General features: G+C 45.5%; 1 protein-coding gene across 3 annotated transcripts in view; it reads right to left on the reverse strand.

Annotated features, from left to right (window-relative positions):
* Nucleotides 1-13,081, reverse strand: part of fbxw11 (F-box and WD repeat domain containing 11) — a 174,809-nt gene extending 161,728 nt beyond the window's left edge. For 2 of the 3 annotated variants that reach the window (XM_033030006.1, XM_033030005.1), the window contains exon 1: nt 12,942-13,081. In XM_033030006.1, coding sequence (XP_032885897.1) covers nt 12,942-12,986 — 45 coding nt within the window. In that variant the 5' untranslated portion in view covers nt 12,987-13,081. Of the gene's footprint in view, nt 1-3,818; nt 3,936-12,941 lie in introns of all 3 variants that reach the window. The other variant, XM_033030007.1, reaches the window with a different exon arrangement.
* Between the last annotated feature and the right edge of the window lie 5,919 nt (nt 13,082-19,000).

Here is a 19,000-nt window from a genome sequence, read left to right on the forward strand (position 1 = left end):
TGACAATAAACTCTCCTGACTTGACAACTGGGAAAAGGTCGCATGACACTAGATTGGAACCTGATCTGGGGAGCAAACTATTCGCCTATCTGAAGTCACATGCAAAGATCACGTTCAAGGTACATTTATTGTCACATGCACTAATTGGTACATTGAGATTTGAGTTACCATACAAATAAAAAGAACACAAACAGAATAGAATTTAACATGAACATCTCCCACAGAGGAATCAATATTTCCCACTGAGGGAAGACAAAAGTTCAGTCATCTTCCTCTTTGGAAGCTCGATCGAAACTCCGACGTCGTAACGGATCGGCCGATTCCTACCAGAGACTGCGGCTTCATAGTCCACAGGACGAGCTGGATGAAGCTCCAACACTGGCAAGGGATTCCAGACCTCCCCGATGTTAAAAACAGCGCCTCCCATGGCCAGAAGCTCCGCAAACCACAGCTCCACGGTGTTAAAGTCAGCAGACCCAACACTCCGGAGCTCCAACACCGCTCCGCGATGGTAATTCAGCGCTGCGCCCGCTGCCGAAGCTCTGGGCGATCTCTGGTAGGAAAGGCCGTGCCAATCCAGTTGGTAGGCCGCAAAGGGGGGGGGTGCGAGGATGCGACTCGGAGGAAATGTAGTAGGAAGTATGTGTAGGATGGAACTGCAAATGCTGGTATACACCAAAGATAGATAAAATGCTTAAAGGATGCTTAAAGTAAAGGATGTATTCGAGAGATAGTCAGATTTCATTTAGACCATTTACACTTCACACTGCCTCGGTAAAGGGCCTGTTCCACTTGGGCAGTCATTTACACGACAGGACGGTAGAGACTGACGCGCGACAGTCGCGAGCGTCATCATGCATTCGCACAGCCGTCTGGAGCACGTGACGTCATTCTATCTCCAATCGCCTTGGCTCCGCTCTGGGAGTAGGAGTGGGGACGGATCTGGATCCGCAACGACCGTGAGCCCCGGGCCGAGTTCGGCGATCGTTTACAAAGATTTAGTTCAGGACGAAGTCCACACTCCTCCACGCCACTCCATGCACCAGTCCCGCGCTACCCACATGCTAGCAGGTCGCGTAAATGGCGCGCGAATGACAGCTAAGTGGGCAGGCCCTTAAGGCAACCAGCATAATCAAGGATGAGTGTCACCCTGGTCCCACCCTCTTCTCGCATCGGGCACGAGGCACAGCACTGTGAAAACGCACACCTCCAGGACAAGGACAGTTTCGTCCCAGCTGTTATCAGGCAAATGAACCATCCTCTCACCAGCTAGAGAACCGTGTACGGGTGTCGACTCTGTCTCTCTCAATGATAATGTTTCAATAGGCAGACTGCAGGTGATAGCGATTGCATGAACTTGATATGTTTATCTTTGGTTGTAGAAGTCACAGAAATGGAAACTGCTGCTGAAAAAGCCACATCTCACCTTTTGAAGAAAATACAGCACAATTAGCAGGAAGTGAATATTTAGAAGGGTGGAGGACTTCATGAGATACCACCACTCTGACCAGAGGATGATACCCTCTTTCTAAGTTGTTGGAGCTTTACTCATCCAAACAAGTGGGGAGTATTAAAAATGGGAGACGGTTTTTTTGTGGGAATGGGATTTTCAGTAAAGGAGTCTCCTTTTGCAAACATCATTCTGATAGTTCTTTAAGACATTATGAGGCTATCACAGCGACATTAATGGTTGATGCTAACCCCATGAGTGCTAATATTGAGGGATAGTATTTGACTATATGTTGTGCATTACCTGCTACATCGGTATGGCTTGGCTTAAGACAATTATTTCGAGATCACTGACCTTCAAAACTGTATCAGTCTTGTATTCCATAGCCAGTTGATTCAATCATAATGCGGCTTGATTGTGCACGTTCTTGCAATGTGGAGGAGGCGATTCAGCCCATCGAGTTCATGCCAGGTTTCACAACTACCACATTCCCCAACTTTCCTGGCATTTCTATCAATTCCTCCAGATTCTACTACACACCTTTACACTAAAGGCAATCTATAGTGGTACAACAATCCATGCATCTATAGAATCTGGGAGTAAACCATAGCGGAAAGTGACAATGCACATGGTCTCGACATGTAAACTTGACAGACAAAAAATGGCTCTGAAATGCAGACAAGGGCAAGGAAGACAGTCTAGAGGGAAATGTATTCCTGTCCCAGTGTTCAATGGAAATTGTGAAAATGACAAGAACATTTCATATAACAGGTTACAGGTTTTGGTCAAATACAATCGCACTGCTGCTCACTCAGTGCCTCATAAAACACTCCATTTTGAGATGTGAGATTGTTTCCAAATCGTTCTCACAAAATACAGTCATCAAGTTGTAGAACACATTGGAAGACGTCAATACAAATGTGATCAATTACTTTAACTCAGAGAGCCAGGAAGACAGCTAAAAGCATGTGCCAATCAGTTTCTAATGCAAAGAGACAAACTCAATCTTCCTCCCCAACACTTATCCTTTCGTAAACTCCTGCTTTGTCCCTCATCCCCAACAAACCCCTCTTAGTTCCACCACACACATCTCTGTTGTTTTACTTTGTCACGACACAACTCATAGGAAAGAGTCGGAGTTTCATTAGTTATGATCATGGGGCATTTAAACCAAACTGACAGAACTTTTGGGTCTCTGCATTGCAGTAGGAAGAGAAGAGTACATTAAAATTACATGCAACTCCACAAAGTGTAGTGGAGAAAACAAATCACCAAGCTGCAGTCACAAATGATAGTGTGAAAAAAATTCCAAGGCCAGAATCTGGGGATTCTCCTGTAGACCACCAAAGCATGACTGAGACAAAAGAGCATATTTGAAATTTCATTGCGTAGTATGGTTTTGGACCAAGAAGGTAGGGCATTGCTGTGCCCGATTCAGAGGTTGAAGAATTAATGGGAGAATGTCTCTAGAACAGTAAAAAGGAGAAACTCCAGGTAATGAGAAGGACATAATACAAGAACGTAATAGGAGTATGCCCTTTCAACAAGACACACCAATTTCCTACCTCAACTTTAATTTTCTACCTTCTATCCCAAATTCTATCAATCAGCTTTGAATGTAATCAATGACCAAGGCTCCTTTCACAATTTGCAACTCTTCCATCCTACTATCTCACACCTTCTGCTTTAATTTCTGGCATTTGTTCCAACTATCTGCCGCCCCCCCCCCCCCCCCCCCTGCCTGTGTCCACCTATTACCTGCTACGCTTTGCCCTGTCTCTCCTCCGGATTTATTTTTCCCCCCACCCCCACCATCAGTATGAAGAAGGGTCCCAACTGGAAACATAACCCACCATGTTTTCCAAACATGCTGCCTGACCCACAAATACGGAACTTTTTCTCCCTTTGTGCAACCAGTTCATTATTTCTCTGTGCTTCCAGCTTCCTGGAGTAGAGAATCCCAAAGATTCAGAGAGAAAAAGGGAATTCCCCATTCCTGCCTTACTCTATTCCTTAGTTTGAAACTGACAGTAGATGCCTCAGTCAAAGGACATTTGCTCCCTATTTGTACCGACATCTCCCTACATATTTTCTATGTTTCAATGAAGTCACCTGATTCGTCTAAACTCAATGTTTCTGCCACAACTCCATGTGCATTTAAAGAAGAGGCTTAGCCAACTTAATTTCACGAGACAGATTTGCCACCCAAAGAACTAGTCAGCAGCATTCCCTTTACGTTCTTGTCGTAAAAGGTATGCTGCAGACTAGTTGTACATAAAATGCCTGGAGTGGTTTCACTAAGGCACTAAATAAATAGCAAGATCTACATTCTTGTGAGAAGAAAGAATACAAAGAGTGCCCCACTCACAAACCAGCTGAAGAGGAGAAATCCAGACTAACTAATTTTACTGCATGGCTGGCATCATCCACCATTTCCCACAGACTTCTGAGTCTTAACTTGCAGAATGACCATGGATTAACGGAACTAGGGCAAAAATGAATGGAAAAGTACAAAGCGTATTACTCACTGGAATTGGTTACAAAGTAGAGATAAACCAAGTTAGACAAAAGCAGATCAAACACAAATTAAGTAAACAGTGAATTAATACTTGTGGCCAAATAACATATTCCGAAAGGAGCATTAAAAGATGATAAAATGCAATTTTGAAGAGCAGAGCTAATATGTATATAGTAGCACAAATTTCTGATCCAAATAACCCAAATTACAGAAAAAAATTGGCCAATGTACCAGATATGGGATATCAGCCCCACACAGTTTATATTTAACAATAAAAATACACAGGCTCAGAGAAACTAAAATCACTACCCCATAACCACCTTCCCAAAAAACTCCAACGCTTTGAGGCAATATTACCACAGATTAAGCGCTGACTAATCAGTTTAACAACAAGGAGTCAGTCAACCATTTCATTTACATAGCGCAAATGTTACCGAATACTAAATGCACGGGCACAGCAGCAACCACTGATCATGTCCTGGTAAACCCTTGAATTCAGAAATCTGAGAACTCTATACTTGGGAACTGTAGACCACATCTGTGGTAACAAAGTTACTGGAGAGGATTCTACGAGATATGATATACAGGTGCACAACCTTTTATCCGAAAGCCTTGGGACCAGACACTTTTCGTAATTCAGAATTTGTCGGTCTTCGGAATGGAAATTTTTTAGCGTAGATTTTAATGGCTGGCTCAGTGGTAGAGTGCTCGGCTCATATCCGCAAGGTCGCGAGTTTGCGCCTTGATCCTGGCAGTTACTCGATCGCGAGTTTGAGTCTTCAATGTCGTTTTTTCTTGCAGAATAAATGTTTGTATGAAATACAGTGTAGGAGAAGTGTACTGACTGTGTGGGCAGAACTTTGGAAGTGATTGCCCACCAGTCTAAAAAGCCGCTGTGTCTCCCTGTCCCTGGGATAGCAGGGGGCGATCAAACAACACAATACCCCCCTCCCCCTCCAACTCCAGAGGAATCCGCTCCCCGATGGGCCGCTACCAAAGATCATAGAGGCGCTCCTCTATGATCTTTGGCTGCTACAGCGACAAGTGGCAGTTCGCCCACAGCCCGAGCTGCGCCCCCTCATCCGCCACCCCAAGAACAAGACGTACCTTGCACACCATCAGCTTCTGCCCCTACGTGTTCCTCTGGAGTTGGAGCGGGGCTGGGCTGGAGTTGCTGCTGGCTGTGGGTCTCTGGGATCTCCGTGCTTGCAGTGGGCCTGGGGGTCGGTGGGCGGCGGTGGGAGCTGTGGAGCCTGTGGACCTACGGACCTACCTCCGTGGAGCTAGCCAGCTTCGGAGCGTGGAGAGCTGCGGGGGCGAGCTGCTGCGACCTGACTCCGGTGGATGGTGACACCGGGAGCTCGCGGGTCTCCGGTGGGAGACTGCTTTGCGGGGCACCGGCAACGGCGACTTCTCCCGCCCGAATTACGGGGTTGAGCGCAAACATCATAGAGGTTGAGAGTGACCTGGAGGGGGGCCTTACAACGCCCGGCGCGGCTGTAAATTGCCGCGGACTTGCTAGCGCCCGCCGGGTGCTCCAACATCAAGACCGGAGCAGGGCCCTACATCGTCCGGCGTGGCTTTGAGTGGCCGCTCCCCGATGGGCCCCTACGACGCCCCGAGCTGCGCCCCGTCATCCGCAACCCAGGTTCCTCTGTAGTTGGAGCGGGGCTGGGCTGGGCTGCTGTTGGCTGTGGGTCTCTGGGTTCTCCGTGCTTGCGGTGGGCCTGGTGGTCGGTGTCCAATTGGTCCTGACACGGTCCTGCTGCAATCGCCGACGTGAAGACAGTGCAAAGCCCCCGCGCTGGTGCAATGGGCGGGGAGCTGGAGAGGGGAGGGAAGGGGTCACACACATGGCCGGGAAGCAGAGGGGTGTAGGTGGGGTGATACTGAAGCGAGCGACAATCTGCTGCTGCCTGCCCCGCTGAGTTAAAAAGTTCCCACGCAAGACTCACGAAACACTGTATATCGTGAGTCTACCGTGGGAACTTTTTAATTCAGCGGGCAGGCAGCAGCATATTGTCAATTATTAACCCTCCCGCGCAATATACCCTCATCTTCTCTTTTATGAATGGGGATTTAGTTCCCCTTTCTTCGAGGACCGACCGAAGGTTCCGCTGTCACCTCTGCGGGCCGCCCTCGGTGAACGTTTTCAAGGACCTTTCTTCAAGGACCGAAAAAATGGCCGCTATTCGGAGGTTTTCGTTATTTGGATCTTCGTATAAAAGGTTGTGCACCTGTACATGCATCTGAAAAAACTGGCCAATTAGAGAGAGTCAGGATCGTTTTTGTGCATGGGAGAACACGACTCATGAATTTGACCAACTATCTCAAAGTAGTAACAAAGAAAGGAATCAATATAGGTATGTCTCGACCCGAAACGTCGCCCATTCATTCTCTGCAGAGTCGCTGCCTCACCCGCTGAGTTACTCCAGCATTTTGTGTCTACCTTTGATTTTACCAGCACCTGCAGTTCTTTCTTACACAAAGGAATCAACATGATAGGCTGCTCTGGAAGATTAGATTACATAGGATCCAAGGACAGCTAGCCAACAGGATATAGAATTGACTTCATGATAGGAAGCAGAGGGTGGCTTTCGACCCGAAACATCACCCATTCCTTCTCTCCGGAGATGCTGCCTGTCCCGCTGATTTCTCCAGCATTTTGTGTCTATTGCGGATAGCATTGGAAGGCTGTATATCAGACTGGAGACCTGCGACCAGGGTTGTGCCCTAGGGATCGATGCTGGGCCCATTGTAGTTCATCATCTACATCAACGATGTGAACAAGAATGTATACAACATGATTAGTAAGTTTGCAGATGGCACTAAAATAGGTGGTATTGTAGACTGCAGATGGTTAATTTGTTCCACTTTGGTAACCTCATTGTAGGAAATATCTCATTAAGCTGGAAAAGGTGCGGAGAAGATTTATGAGGATGAAGCCAGTACTCAAAGACTTGAGCTATAGAGAGGTTGGGTAGAGGCTAGGACATTAGTCCCTGGAGTACAGAGGCTAATGGGTGGTGTTACAGAGGAGAATCTTGTAAAATCTTGAGGAGAATATATATAGTGAATTTAGAAACATTTGCCCAGGGTTGGGGAATCAAGAACTAGATGGCATTGTTTTGAGATCAGAGGGGAAAGATAATAGGAAACTGAGGGTCAACTTTTTCCACATAGAAGATGGTAGGCATATGGAATGAGCTGCCTGAGGAAGTTGTTGCGGCAGGTACAACAATATGGGGAATCCGCTGCGGTGGATGTTTATGTTAACTTTTATGTATTTGTGTCTTGTTGCCTTTTTTTTGTATGGCTGTATGGTAATTTGCATATCACTGTACATTAATTGGTACATGTGCAATAAAAGACCTTTGAAACCTTTGAAATAGAATTAAACGAGATTAGCTTAGATAGGACATCTTGGTCGGCACGGACAAGTTGGTCCAAAGAATGTGTAGGAAAGAACTACAGATGCTGGATTAAATCAAAGATAGACACAAAATGCTGGAGTAACTCAGCAGGACAGGTAGCATCTCTGGAGAGAAGGAATGGGTGACGTTTCGGGTCGCGACCCTTCTTCAGACTGAAAGGTCTCGACCCGAAACGTCACCCATTCCTTCTCTCCAGGATGCTGTCTGGCTCGCTGAGTTACTCCAGCATTTTGTGTCTATCTTTGGTACAAAGACCCTGCTTCGACTCTTAAGTGGCAAAATTGAGATCTTCAAAGTTAAATAGGTTTGAAAGTGTAGACCTGGTAATGGTGCTTTGAGCTTTCAGAAAAACTAAAATTAGAATCAATAAATGCAAGATGATCAACATTAAATCCAAGAAATTCTTAAAGGCCAGTGAGAATATGGAATATATTTCCACACTAAGTATTTCAACTGAATAACACAGATGCACTTGCAGGGAAGCCAGCTAGGTGCATTAAGATTAAAAAATGGAAGGATGTTCTTAGATGCTTAGATAAATTATTACTAGCATAGACCTGTTGGGCTTGTTTTTCTGTAATTTCCTAAATTGGGTCATGTGTTGAGCAAAAGCAGACACGTCAATTAAACGTCACTGAAGAACTCTCTCTGTTGCATAATATAACAAGAAGGTTGAAATGATACATTTGCCAATGGTATAATGTGTCAACTCTTTGTGTTCTATGAATCTTTCTCACTATTATATCACAGGAAACAGTATTTATCAAGCATCTAGTCTTTCAAGCTCAGAAAGGCAAAATGCATGCTGGTATTTATTGGAAGAGGGTTGGAGTTTAGCATTCGGGAAGCACCATTACAATTGTACAGGGCGATAATGAGGTCACACCTGCGGTATTGTACAGTTTTGGTCCAGTTATTTAAGAAACAATATACCTTCATTGGAGATCTTGCCAAATCTCTTTGGCACTATGATTGCTGTAATGATAAGTTTCTCCAATTATAAGCAGCTAAATAAATTAGATATATATTCTTTAGTTAAAAAAAAATGTTAGTCATACTAGATCCATGGCAGAGGTCAAGATGCATCTACAGTAGGAGACATTCAAACAAGGTGACAATAGATTGGGTGGTAATTTAAAAATGAGGTGCAAAGAACAAGATCTCAACTTCAGAATTCCTTATCCCATAGGATTGCGAGGCTGGATCATGGGAGTATTAAGGACAACCTTTTTGAAAGAGCTGAGAATTAATGGCTATGGGGAACCGATACAGAAGAGGAAATGAGGCCTGGACCAGATAAACTACGATCATATTGAATGATGGGGAAGGCTGGAGGGGCCAAGTAACCTATTCCTGGTTCTACTTTGTGTTTTTAAAATCAGACTACTTCTGTAAGCATGATTTCCCATGCCAAAAAACTTTCTCCTCGCATTCAATAATCCTACCAATATAACAATTAGCAGTTCTACAGTTTAGTGTGCAAACATCAGAATTAATGGTCCCATTGCCAAATCTATTATTTCCCTCGAGGTGTGAAGGAGCAATAACTGAAACAGCACTTCAGAGAGTGTCAGCTTTTCAAGTTGGAGACTTCAACCAGGGTAGAATCCCATGTTTTTCTCACCATTTGCCAGCTGGTGCCTACCTCAACCATTTATTGGCAGAAAGGTTTTCTTTAAGTAGGCATCATGTTCAGCACAGATATCATGCACTAAAGAGCTTGCCCTGTATAATCCAGGATCTCAACTGCTAATTGGAAACAGCCCCACAGAGATCAACCGTCAAGGACAGATCTGGAATCAAACCCAATTTCTAACACCAAATTCAATTTAACCACTGAGAAAGGGGATTAGAATGTCCCTCACTGAAATCCTGCCATCCCTTGAGCAAACATTATACCCCTCTTCCACTGAAGAACACACAGTAAAAGAATACAAACTCTCACTGCATCTTCTCCACTACCTGGTCCTTTGATTCATGCAAAGTGATATTACTGATCAAGAAGCAAAAAGTGAATATTTTCTGAGAAACACTGCAAATTGGAGTAGTGGGGCATGTATCTCACAATGTCCACAAGCAAGAGCTTGACCCTCTCCGGGGCAGAGAATATAAATAAAACTAGAATATGGTATTTCCCAAACTGGTTTCACTCAACAAGGAATTGAATGGCAGAAAAGTTTCTGAGAGTGAAATCCTATACTTTGTGCACTCATGAAGAGTAGTTTAGGAATGATGGATCGGCAGATCTTTTCTGGCTATTAAATTAATGCGTAAACTGAAATTGCATGATACCTATATAGCATTGCATGAACCCTTTTAGATTGGTAAATAAAAAGAGGAAATGGAATGTGATCTCATAACACTCAGATAATTATCCATACCGTGCTCTCCAAGCTAGCTTATCAATTTGCATTGGAGGCCCACATTCACATAGCACTGGGTTGAGACCCTATGGAATTGGAAAGGCTTTGCACATAGAACACTCAACAACTGCAAAAAAAAATGGTGTGGTGAATTCTAGGATTTGGTAGAAGAATTAGAAAGCTATCAAATAACTTTTAAAAATAAAGAACTGTCTCCTTTTACATTGCCCAACACAGAAAATATCATTATGGGAAATCTTTAAAAACGAGTAAACCTCCAGAAATAAACTTTCAGGCCATTGGAAATTTGGGCCTCAAGAGTTCCAAATCTATAATCAAATCTCAACAATGTGTAAAGATCCATCTATTGGTCCAACACTGTGGAGAACAGAAGGCATCTGATTTGTATTTTGGATGTGCTGTGCTAGATTTTCCATTAAAACAAAATGTTACATTAGGCGGAAGTATAACTGGCCCAGCAAAGAGAAATACGAGCTACTGCTTCTTTCTTCCATTTAGCACTAAACAATACCCAAGTCAGCACACAAGTTCAGTCTTGCTCATATTTTCAAACAGCTGACTGATCCCATCTATGCTCTTTTATGTAAAATACTTCAGAGGGCATCTTAGTCCAATGGAACCAAAGGAGTTAAAAAGTGGCAACGTTGAAGGAACACAACCCTGAAAATAGTGACAATCCAAATGATATTTTGAGGAACTGGACATACTGATCCATTATGGACACAGACTGCCACCTGTAATAAGACCAAGTGTCGTAATGCACTGACCTTGAGTGCAATGAACAACAAATGGATTGAAGCACAGCAACATGCTAATCCAAGTGTAGCCAGCCCAATGCGACTATAAACCAGAACGACATTCAAGATGAACAACTAATACATTGCGGCTTCACTCAGAACCTCAGTGATCATCCTTGTTGTATCTAAATGCCACAAACCAGATTTGACATCCCTATAAGGCATCTCCAAACAAAATGCTCTAGTTAGCTTTGCTCTGGTGTCATCACATCCACAATAACCCCAATACCCCGACACAAATCGTTCCCAACAGTATGTCTGCTCTGATCAATTGTTGTGCGCCCAGGAAAGTAACATTCTGATCCATTCAATTGCCTGCTATTTACACTTTCTCACACCACCATATAGGTCGATACATCACACAAAGAACTTCCTTTCTAATTACTGACTGTTCCCTCAGGCCTGACCTACTTCCCCCTCCTGCACCCCACATCAATGTTCTAGCTCACTGCCATTTCATACTTTGCCATACTCACAATATTACCGGTGCGCAGTATTCCCAGCCTCAAGTCAATGCTTAGAACCACAATAGCCTGACCCACTCTTGTCACACAAAATTACATTGGTGTGCCACAATGGTCTGCACCCTAGAGTACTAAAGGAAATGGCTGCAGAGATGGTAGATCAATACACTGAAGTTTTTCAAAACTCACTGAATCTCGAAAACGAACAACGGATTGGAGAAGCAGAAATGCAACATTCTTGTTCAAAAAAGGGCAAAAGGTAGGAAACAATAGGCTGGTTAGGCATCTATTGCTGGCAGTCAATAAGCAAAGAAGAAATAACTGATCATTTAAGAAAGTTTAATAATTAAGCAAGAAAACATTGTTTTATGAAAGGCAAATCATGTTTGACAAATTTGGTTAATTTCTTTGATTTTGTAATAAGCAGAGGTGTTTGAGGGGAACTTAACGATGTGGTGTCTTTGGATTTCTAATAGTCATTTGACAAAAGTTGCTCATAAAAAGCTGGTGCACAAGATAAGAGCTTGCGGCTTTGGAAGAGGTATGGTAGCATGGTTCGAAAATTGTTTATCAAATAGAAAATAGTATTAAAGATAATGGTCTTTTTCAGGTTGGAGTGAAACAGGGATCAAGTTTTGGTCCACATTTACATTTTATTCATATAATCTTTTTGGAGGGGACAGAATGCAAGGTATCTAAGCTTGCCAATGACATAAGAGTTGGAAGGGCATACTGCAATTAGAATAAATGGATTCTGCATCAGGACACAGGTTGAACCAGTGAGTAAAAATTTAGCAAATGCGAGTAACGTGTAAGGTCATGCATTTCAGAAAGTGCAATCAAAAGCCAGAAGTAGAAAGAGACGACAAATGAGTGAAGCACAGAAACCTAGCTGTTCTTGTGCACGGATCACAAACAGCTAGAAGGCAGATGTAGCAAGTAGTAGCAAATTGAATATTGGCCTTCATTGAAAAGGCATTGACTTTAAGAAATAGGCAAGTATTATTAAAATTTCTCAGGATGCTGGTGATGCCACACTAGGAAAACTATGCAATTTTGATCCACATCCAAGAAAGGATATAGTAGAATTGGGAGCAGTCCAAAAGAGATTAAGTTAGTTGATTCATGGAATACATTGTTCTATCATCACAAGTAGCTGAAGAAATTATATCTACATTTTTGGCGTTTCAAATAATGCAAAATGGCACATATGAGGGGCATGAAACGGTAGAATTAATATAAGAACTCAACCAGGGAACACAATCACAAAGAACTAATCATTTAAAACCGAGGTACTCAAGACACTTTCTCCCAGAGAGGGTGCAATTTTTCATGTAATGGGTAGATCACTAGAAGTATCAAAAGTAGATGTAATTTTTTTTTTTAAAGAACATTTGACAGAGAGAATTGCTGCCTGGGATAGAGCACATTGAATCTACAGCAGGATTTAGAGGTTTCTTATGCTCTGAATGCTCCAACGGCCTGTGTAAACACTGTCCCCATACCCCCGACACAGCCAACCTCCACTAACACACCAATGGCCTGAACAAGCACCCTCGCCTTCCCCGACCGAACACACACCAATGGCCTGCTCGATCGCCCCGCTCCGCGTACCCTACCGGCCTGGCCTTAGGCCGCTTCCTACTCCGGCTCCCAGCCCCAACGCTACCCCCTACACCCGGCCCCCCCGTCCGGGTGCGCCGAAGGCTCGCTCTCCCCCTGCTTTGTTGCCGCTCCCCGGACAGCGGGCGGCATTGAGAGCGCTGGCCGTGGCCTGCGGCCTGTGCCGGGGCCGCCTGCCCGCCCGCCCAACCCAGCCTGGAGCTGCGAGGCCCGGGAACCGCCGCCTCCCGCCCACACCGCGTCCGCGAGCGGGGGAGAGGCTCACACTCACCATCAGCTCGATGGTTTTGTCCTCGATGACCGAGTCCGCCTCCATAGCGATGCTGGCTGGGTGAGTGAGGGCGTAGAGTTGAAGAGGATCGGATCAGATCCGCGGGCCGCTCGCCGTCCTCTCCGCTCAGCGTCTGACGCACTCACGCACGCATGCGGCGGTCGGCTGCCATTTGTAGCGTCAGGCGTGTCCGACGTAAGCACGCCGACGTGGAACGTCCGCCATTGGTAGCGTCTGACGCAATCACGTACGCCGTCGTTGAACGTCCGCCATTCGGAGTGTCCGGCGCGACAGACGTCACGCATAGTACCAGGGATGAACACAAAATGCTGGAGTCGCTCAGTGGGACAGGCAGGCAGGCAAGAGGCAAGAATTGTCCCAGATCCAGGACTAGAGGGTGTGATCTATAGGAAGAGGTTGAGTAGGCTGGGTCTCTAATCCATGGAGCACAGGGGGATGAGGGTTGATCATATAGAGGCGTATAAAATCATGAGAGGAATAGGGAGTCGGGTCACAACCCATGACCCGTACTGTTACTACGCTACTCCAAATGGAGTACACGCGATGAACTGCAGGTAAACACTTACCATTGTTTCCAGTGTCGCGGGCCCGTTAAAACCCGCTGTAATTGTCAATTTTTGCGCTGTAAATAATAATGGAAATCGGGATAAGCGTGAGAGACATTTAGCCTACTTCAGAATTCCAAAAGTGAGGAGAAATGACGGTAGATAGAAGCGAGAGCAGAAGGGACAACAACAGCCAGATTGCTTAGCGAACATTGGCCGTTTGCTCACTGCATTTCATAAACTAAGGCATTATTTGTGTTTTTTCTTGATTCCTTTGGCATCTAAAAAGTTTCAGAAGTGATAAATCTGGCTGTAAATTTTTTTAATCGCCCATGGTTCTCAAGTGGGTTTTTACATACAAAATGAAAACGCCTCTGAAGCAAATTTTACAGCCAGATTTATCACTTCTGAGAATTGTTAGATACCAAAGGAATCAAGAAAAAATACAAATAATGCCTTACTGTTGATGAAATGCAGTGAGGAAACGCGATAATTCCCAATATTTTCAATTCCGATATCTGCACAGCCAATGTTTACCAAGCACTTTAGCTGCTGTTGTCCCTTCACCTCTCGCTTCTCTTTACCTTCATTTCGCTTCACTTTTGGAATTCTGAAGTTGGGTACATGTCTCTCACACTTACCCCAACTTCCACAATTTTTTTCAGAGCAAAAATTCAAAATTTTGGCGGTTTTTAACAGGTAGGAAAGTACGCGTTTCTTGCATTAATAACATATACCGGAAGTTACGGATGTCCTCCAGATGGATTGAGCGGCTCCGTGCGTCAAGCCCTATGACCCAGTGACCTTACGTGCAACCCCCCTATAGGTAGATGCACAGAGTCTCTTGCCCAGAGTAGGGGAACCGAGGACCAGAGGACATGGGTGTAAGGAAATGGGAAAAAGATTTAATAGGTGGCCAGTGGGGGGAGAGGGAGGGGGGGGGGGGGGGGGTTCTGGAGCACTAGCATGGGTGTTGTAGATGAAGTCAAGCACAGCGAGTGCAGGGCCAACAATCCATTTCATTTCAAGTCAATCCATTTCAAACCAAGTCAAGCACAGGGCAGGTGGGGCCAGCCAACAATACAATCCATTCGCTTTCATTTCAGGTGAGCTCAAGCAAAGAAAAGGCAAAGCAAAAGCATGGGGCAGGTGGGGCCAGCCAACAATACAATCCATTTGCTTTCATTTCAGGTGAGCTCAAGCAAAGGCAAAGCAAAAGCACAGGACTGTCGGGGCCAGCCAACAATACAATCCATTTGCTTTCATTTCAGGTGAGCTCAAGCAAAGGCAAAGCAAAAGCACAGGACTGTCGGGGCCAGCCAACAATACAATCCATTTGCTTTCATTTCAGGTGAGCTCAAGCAAAGCAAAGGCAAAACCAAAAGCACAGGGCAGGCGGGACCAGCCAACAAAACAATACAAGTATGAAAAATGACGAAATTTGAGCATGTGGTTTTGGCCGTCTAAGGAATCAAGGCCAAAAACGAAATACCTGAAAATGGAATCTGACATACACCCAGCCAGCCAGCCACCCACACACACACACACACACACACACACAGGCGTGGTTCTCCAACTCAAGCCTTTCCCGAACATAAGATTCCAGCACTCCCCATGCCTCCCTCAGCAGTGCTCTTTATAATAAATTCCAATTTCACTTGTCCTGCGTGTTGCAATAGCAATTCACGCTCCCCCTGCTAGTCGAGCCATTGTGACGTCATCAGTTGAAGCTGGTCGGTTTGAAATTCAAAGTATTTTGATTTTTTTTAAACTTTAATCAGTAATAAGTTGAGAAATAAAGCATAAAATGTTCAGTGAAAGTGACCTCTGCTGAGAGGGGTAAAATGTGAATCAGAATATGTAAAAATCTTGTGAAAGTTGGCACTTTTAAAGCTTTATTCGCGAATAACGTGTCAAATATAGAATGAAATCTTCACTGAGGCTGATCACTGCCAGCAGAGCCATTGTGACGTCATCAGTTGAAACTGGTGGTTTTAATTTCAAAGCCTTTTAACTTTTTTAGATTTTTAATCAATAATGAGTCGAGAATAAGTCAATTAATAAAGCATAAAATGTTCAGATAAGGTGTTCCCGGCCTCGAGGGGCAATATGTCAATTGGAATATGTAAAATTGTTATCGTAACTATGTAGTGTTTTTGCAACATATCAAGACAATCACATATAGACACATATATACACACATATACACACGTACATGATCAGACTTTTAGTAAGTACTACACCAAGTGGGACCCGTTAGGTCCCATCCCCTCAATGCACCGGGGGGGGGGGGTGGGGGGGCGCGGCCTGCGGCGTCTCTCACACACACTAACCACCCCTCACACTCACTAACCATCCCCCACACACACTAAACACCCCCCCTACCCCTTGATATTATATTAATATTTATTCATTTGCTCCTTTTACCCCATTCTAGAGAGGGAGGGAGGGTAGAGAGAGAGGACACGTAGAGAGGGGACAGAGATGGAGAGAGAGGGGCAGAGAGAGAGAGGGGCAGAGAGAGAGAGGGGGGCAGAGACAGAGAGGGGCAGAGACAGAGGGGGGCAGAGACAGAGAGAGGGGGTGAGAATGGGGGGAGAGGGGAAGAGTGGGGGTAGAGTGAGAGGGTGGGAGAGGGGGTAGGGGGGAGAGGGGAGGAGAGAGAGGGGGAGGAGAGAGTGGGGGAGAGGGGGGGAGGAGAGAGTGGGGTGAGGGAGGGGGAAGAGAGGGGGGTGAGGGAGGGGGAAGAGAGGGGGGAGGGGGAAGAGAGAGGGGGAGGGAGGGGGTGAGTGAGAGGGGGGAAAATGTGGAGAGTGAGGGGGTGGGAGGAGGGGGGGAAGGAGGAGAGAGGCCAGGGGAAGGTAGAGGAGGGGGGAGAGGAGATGGGGGGGAGAGGAGATGGGGGGGAGAGGAGATGGGGGGGAGAGGAGATGGGGGGAAGAGGAGATGGGGGGAAGAGGAGATGGGGAGGAGAGGAGATGGGGGGGAGAGGAGGAGGGGAGCAGGGAGCGGGGGAGAGAGGGGGAGAAAGGGGGGAGTGAGAGGGGGAGGAGAGAGGGGTGAGGAGAGAGTGGGTGGAGAGAGTGGGTGGAGAGAGGGGGAGGAGAGAGGGGGAAGAGAGAGGGAAGGGAGAGGGGGAAGAGAGAGGGGGAAGAGGGGGGGAAGAGGGGGGGAAGAGGGGGAGAAGAGAGGGGGCGGTGGGGGGAGCAGCGGGGGGAAGCGGGCATCAACCAAAGGACTGCGATTTCGGCGGAGTGGTGACGTCTCTCGCAGCGCGTGGAACACAGCGCAGGCTGCGTGGAGCAGACCCATTGTGACATCATCAGCGAGCCCATCTCGTTTAAATTCAAAGTTTTTTCAGATTTTTGAACATTTTCATTAATAACTCGAGAAATAAAGCATGAATTTTTCAGATAAGGCGATTTTGGAGTCCACGGAAAAAATCTCTACCGGAATATGTTAAATTTTACCGTTAGCGAGTTGTTTTTTCGAGAAGATGGGATCACACACAAACAAATAAACATACACACACACACATCCAAGATCAGACTTTTAATAGTTACCAGACCAAGTGCAGACCCATTGGGTCTGCTCCCCCAACGCACCCGTTCCGTACCCGTTTCCAGATAGGGCGATTTTGGACTCCGGAGGAAAATCTCTACCGGAATATGTAAAAATGTTACCATTAGCGCATCGATTTTTGAGAAGATCTGATTATGCACAAACAAACACACACACGAACAAACACACACACATCCAAGATCATACTTTTAATAGGTACATGATATGGATGGATATGGATATGATAGATATATATATAAAAAGATAGACACAAAATGCTAATTCAGAGTAATTCAGTGGGTCAGGCAGCATCTCTGGAGAGAAAGGATGGGTGACGTTTTGGGTCGAGACCCTTCTTCAGACTGACGTCAGGAGGAAGGGAGATAGATAAGGAAGTGTGTAGGTGTGAAAACAGGGCAAAGGGAATAAGGATCAAGAATAGATCATTGTTAGCTAGGAGAAGGTAACAGATAAAATGTAGTCGGAGACAGTAAGACTGGTCGGAGAACAGGGAAGGGGATGGAGAGAGAAGGAAAGCAAGGTTTACTTGATGTTGGAGAAGTCAATATTCATACCGCTGGGGTGTAAGCTGCCCAAGCAAAATATGAGGTGTTGTTCCTCCAATTTGCGCTGGGCCTCACCCTGGCAATGGAGGAGGCCCCCGACAGAAAGGTTAGTGTGGGAATGGGAGGGGGCTGTGCTGCTGTTACCTCCCCAAATCTTTCAGATGACTTTTAGTTTAGTTTTGTTTAAAGATACAGCGTGGAAACAGGCCCTTCGGCCCACCGATTCCGCGCCGACTGGTGACCATCCATGCATTAGTTCTACCCTACACAATTTACAGAAGCCAATTAACCTACAAATCTGCATGTCTTTGGGATGTGGGAGGAAACCGGAACTCCGGAGAAATCCCACGCGGGGAGAACGTACAAATTCTGTTCAGGTCTCTGGTGCTGTAGGGCAGCAACTCTACTGCTGCGCCACTGTGCCACCCAACTCTTAAAGGTAGGTACATCCTCCCAAGCATATAGGAGAGCATGGTTTTCAGTGAATGTTAATAGTGGCTTGAATTTTTGATTCTGCGTGTGCCTGTACACAAACAACAAATGTATACTGCAGCTCATACTGAATATGGAGAGATGCTGATTCAAGAATGGAAATGACAGGTTGGACAGTTTCCCCTACCACCTGCACATCAGCTTCAATCCAGGGGGAAGTTTTTAGAATAAGAGGTGAATATTATGGTGAGAAAGATTGAGAAGAGGATTGCAGAGAGGACATAGCCCTTGCTTGAGCTCTGTCTGCACTAAGGTTGGGTCTGTGGTGCAGTCAGTCATCAGAATCATGGCTTGCACACTATTGTTTGTACACATCGAATGGGAATGAATTTCTGAGGATATCCAAATTTGAGAAATACTCTTTACAGTTCCTTTTGATTGAAAGATCAAAGATGTTTATAAGGTCTATAAAGGCTATAATGTATTATCTGCATTTCTCTAGGAATTGTCATGGTAAAGATTATGGGGTGGGAGATTGCAACCTTCACGTGGTCCGCCCTGTTTCGACGAATGCAATCAACCTGGCGGGCACAATCTAATAAGATCAAATAGAACGAGTTGTCCTACAACATTAGACTGTGCACGCCATACGCAAGAAGAAGAAGTGAAGATTATGCCTCTGGATTCAGCACCATGGTTCAAGGAGCTACTCTTGAATCACTGACAAGAGGTTGTTTTAGTTTAGAGATACAACATGGAAACAGGCATTTCGGCCCACCGAGTCCACACCAACCATCAATGACTTACTATGCTCCGGGGAGCAATTTACAGAGGCCTATTAAACTACTAATCGCTATGGGATGTGGGAGGAAACCGGAGCACCCGGAGGGAACCCACGCGGTCCTGCAAACTTTGCACGGACAGCATCTGAGAT

This window comes from Amblyraja radiata, chromosome 11 (genome assembly GCF_010909765.2).
Source record: "Amblyraja radiata isolate CabotCenter1 chromosome 11, sAmbRad1.1.pri, whole genome shotgun sequence".
Taxonomy (NCBI): domain Eukaryota; kingdom Metazoa; phylum Chordata; class Chondrichthyes; order Rajiformes; family Rajidae; genus Amblyraja; species Amblyraja radiata.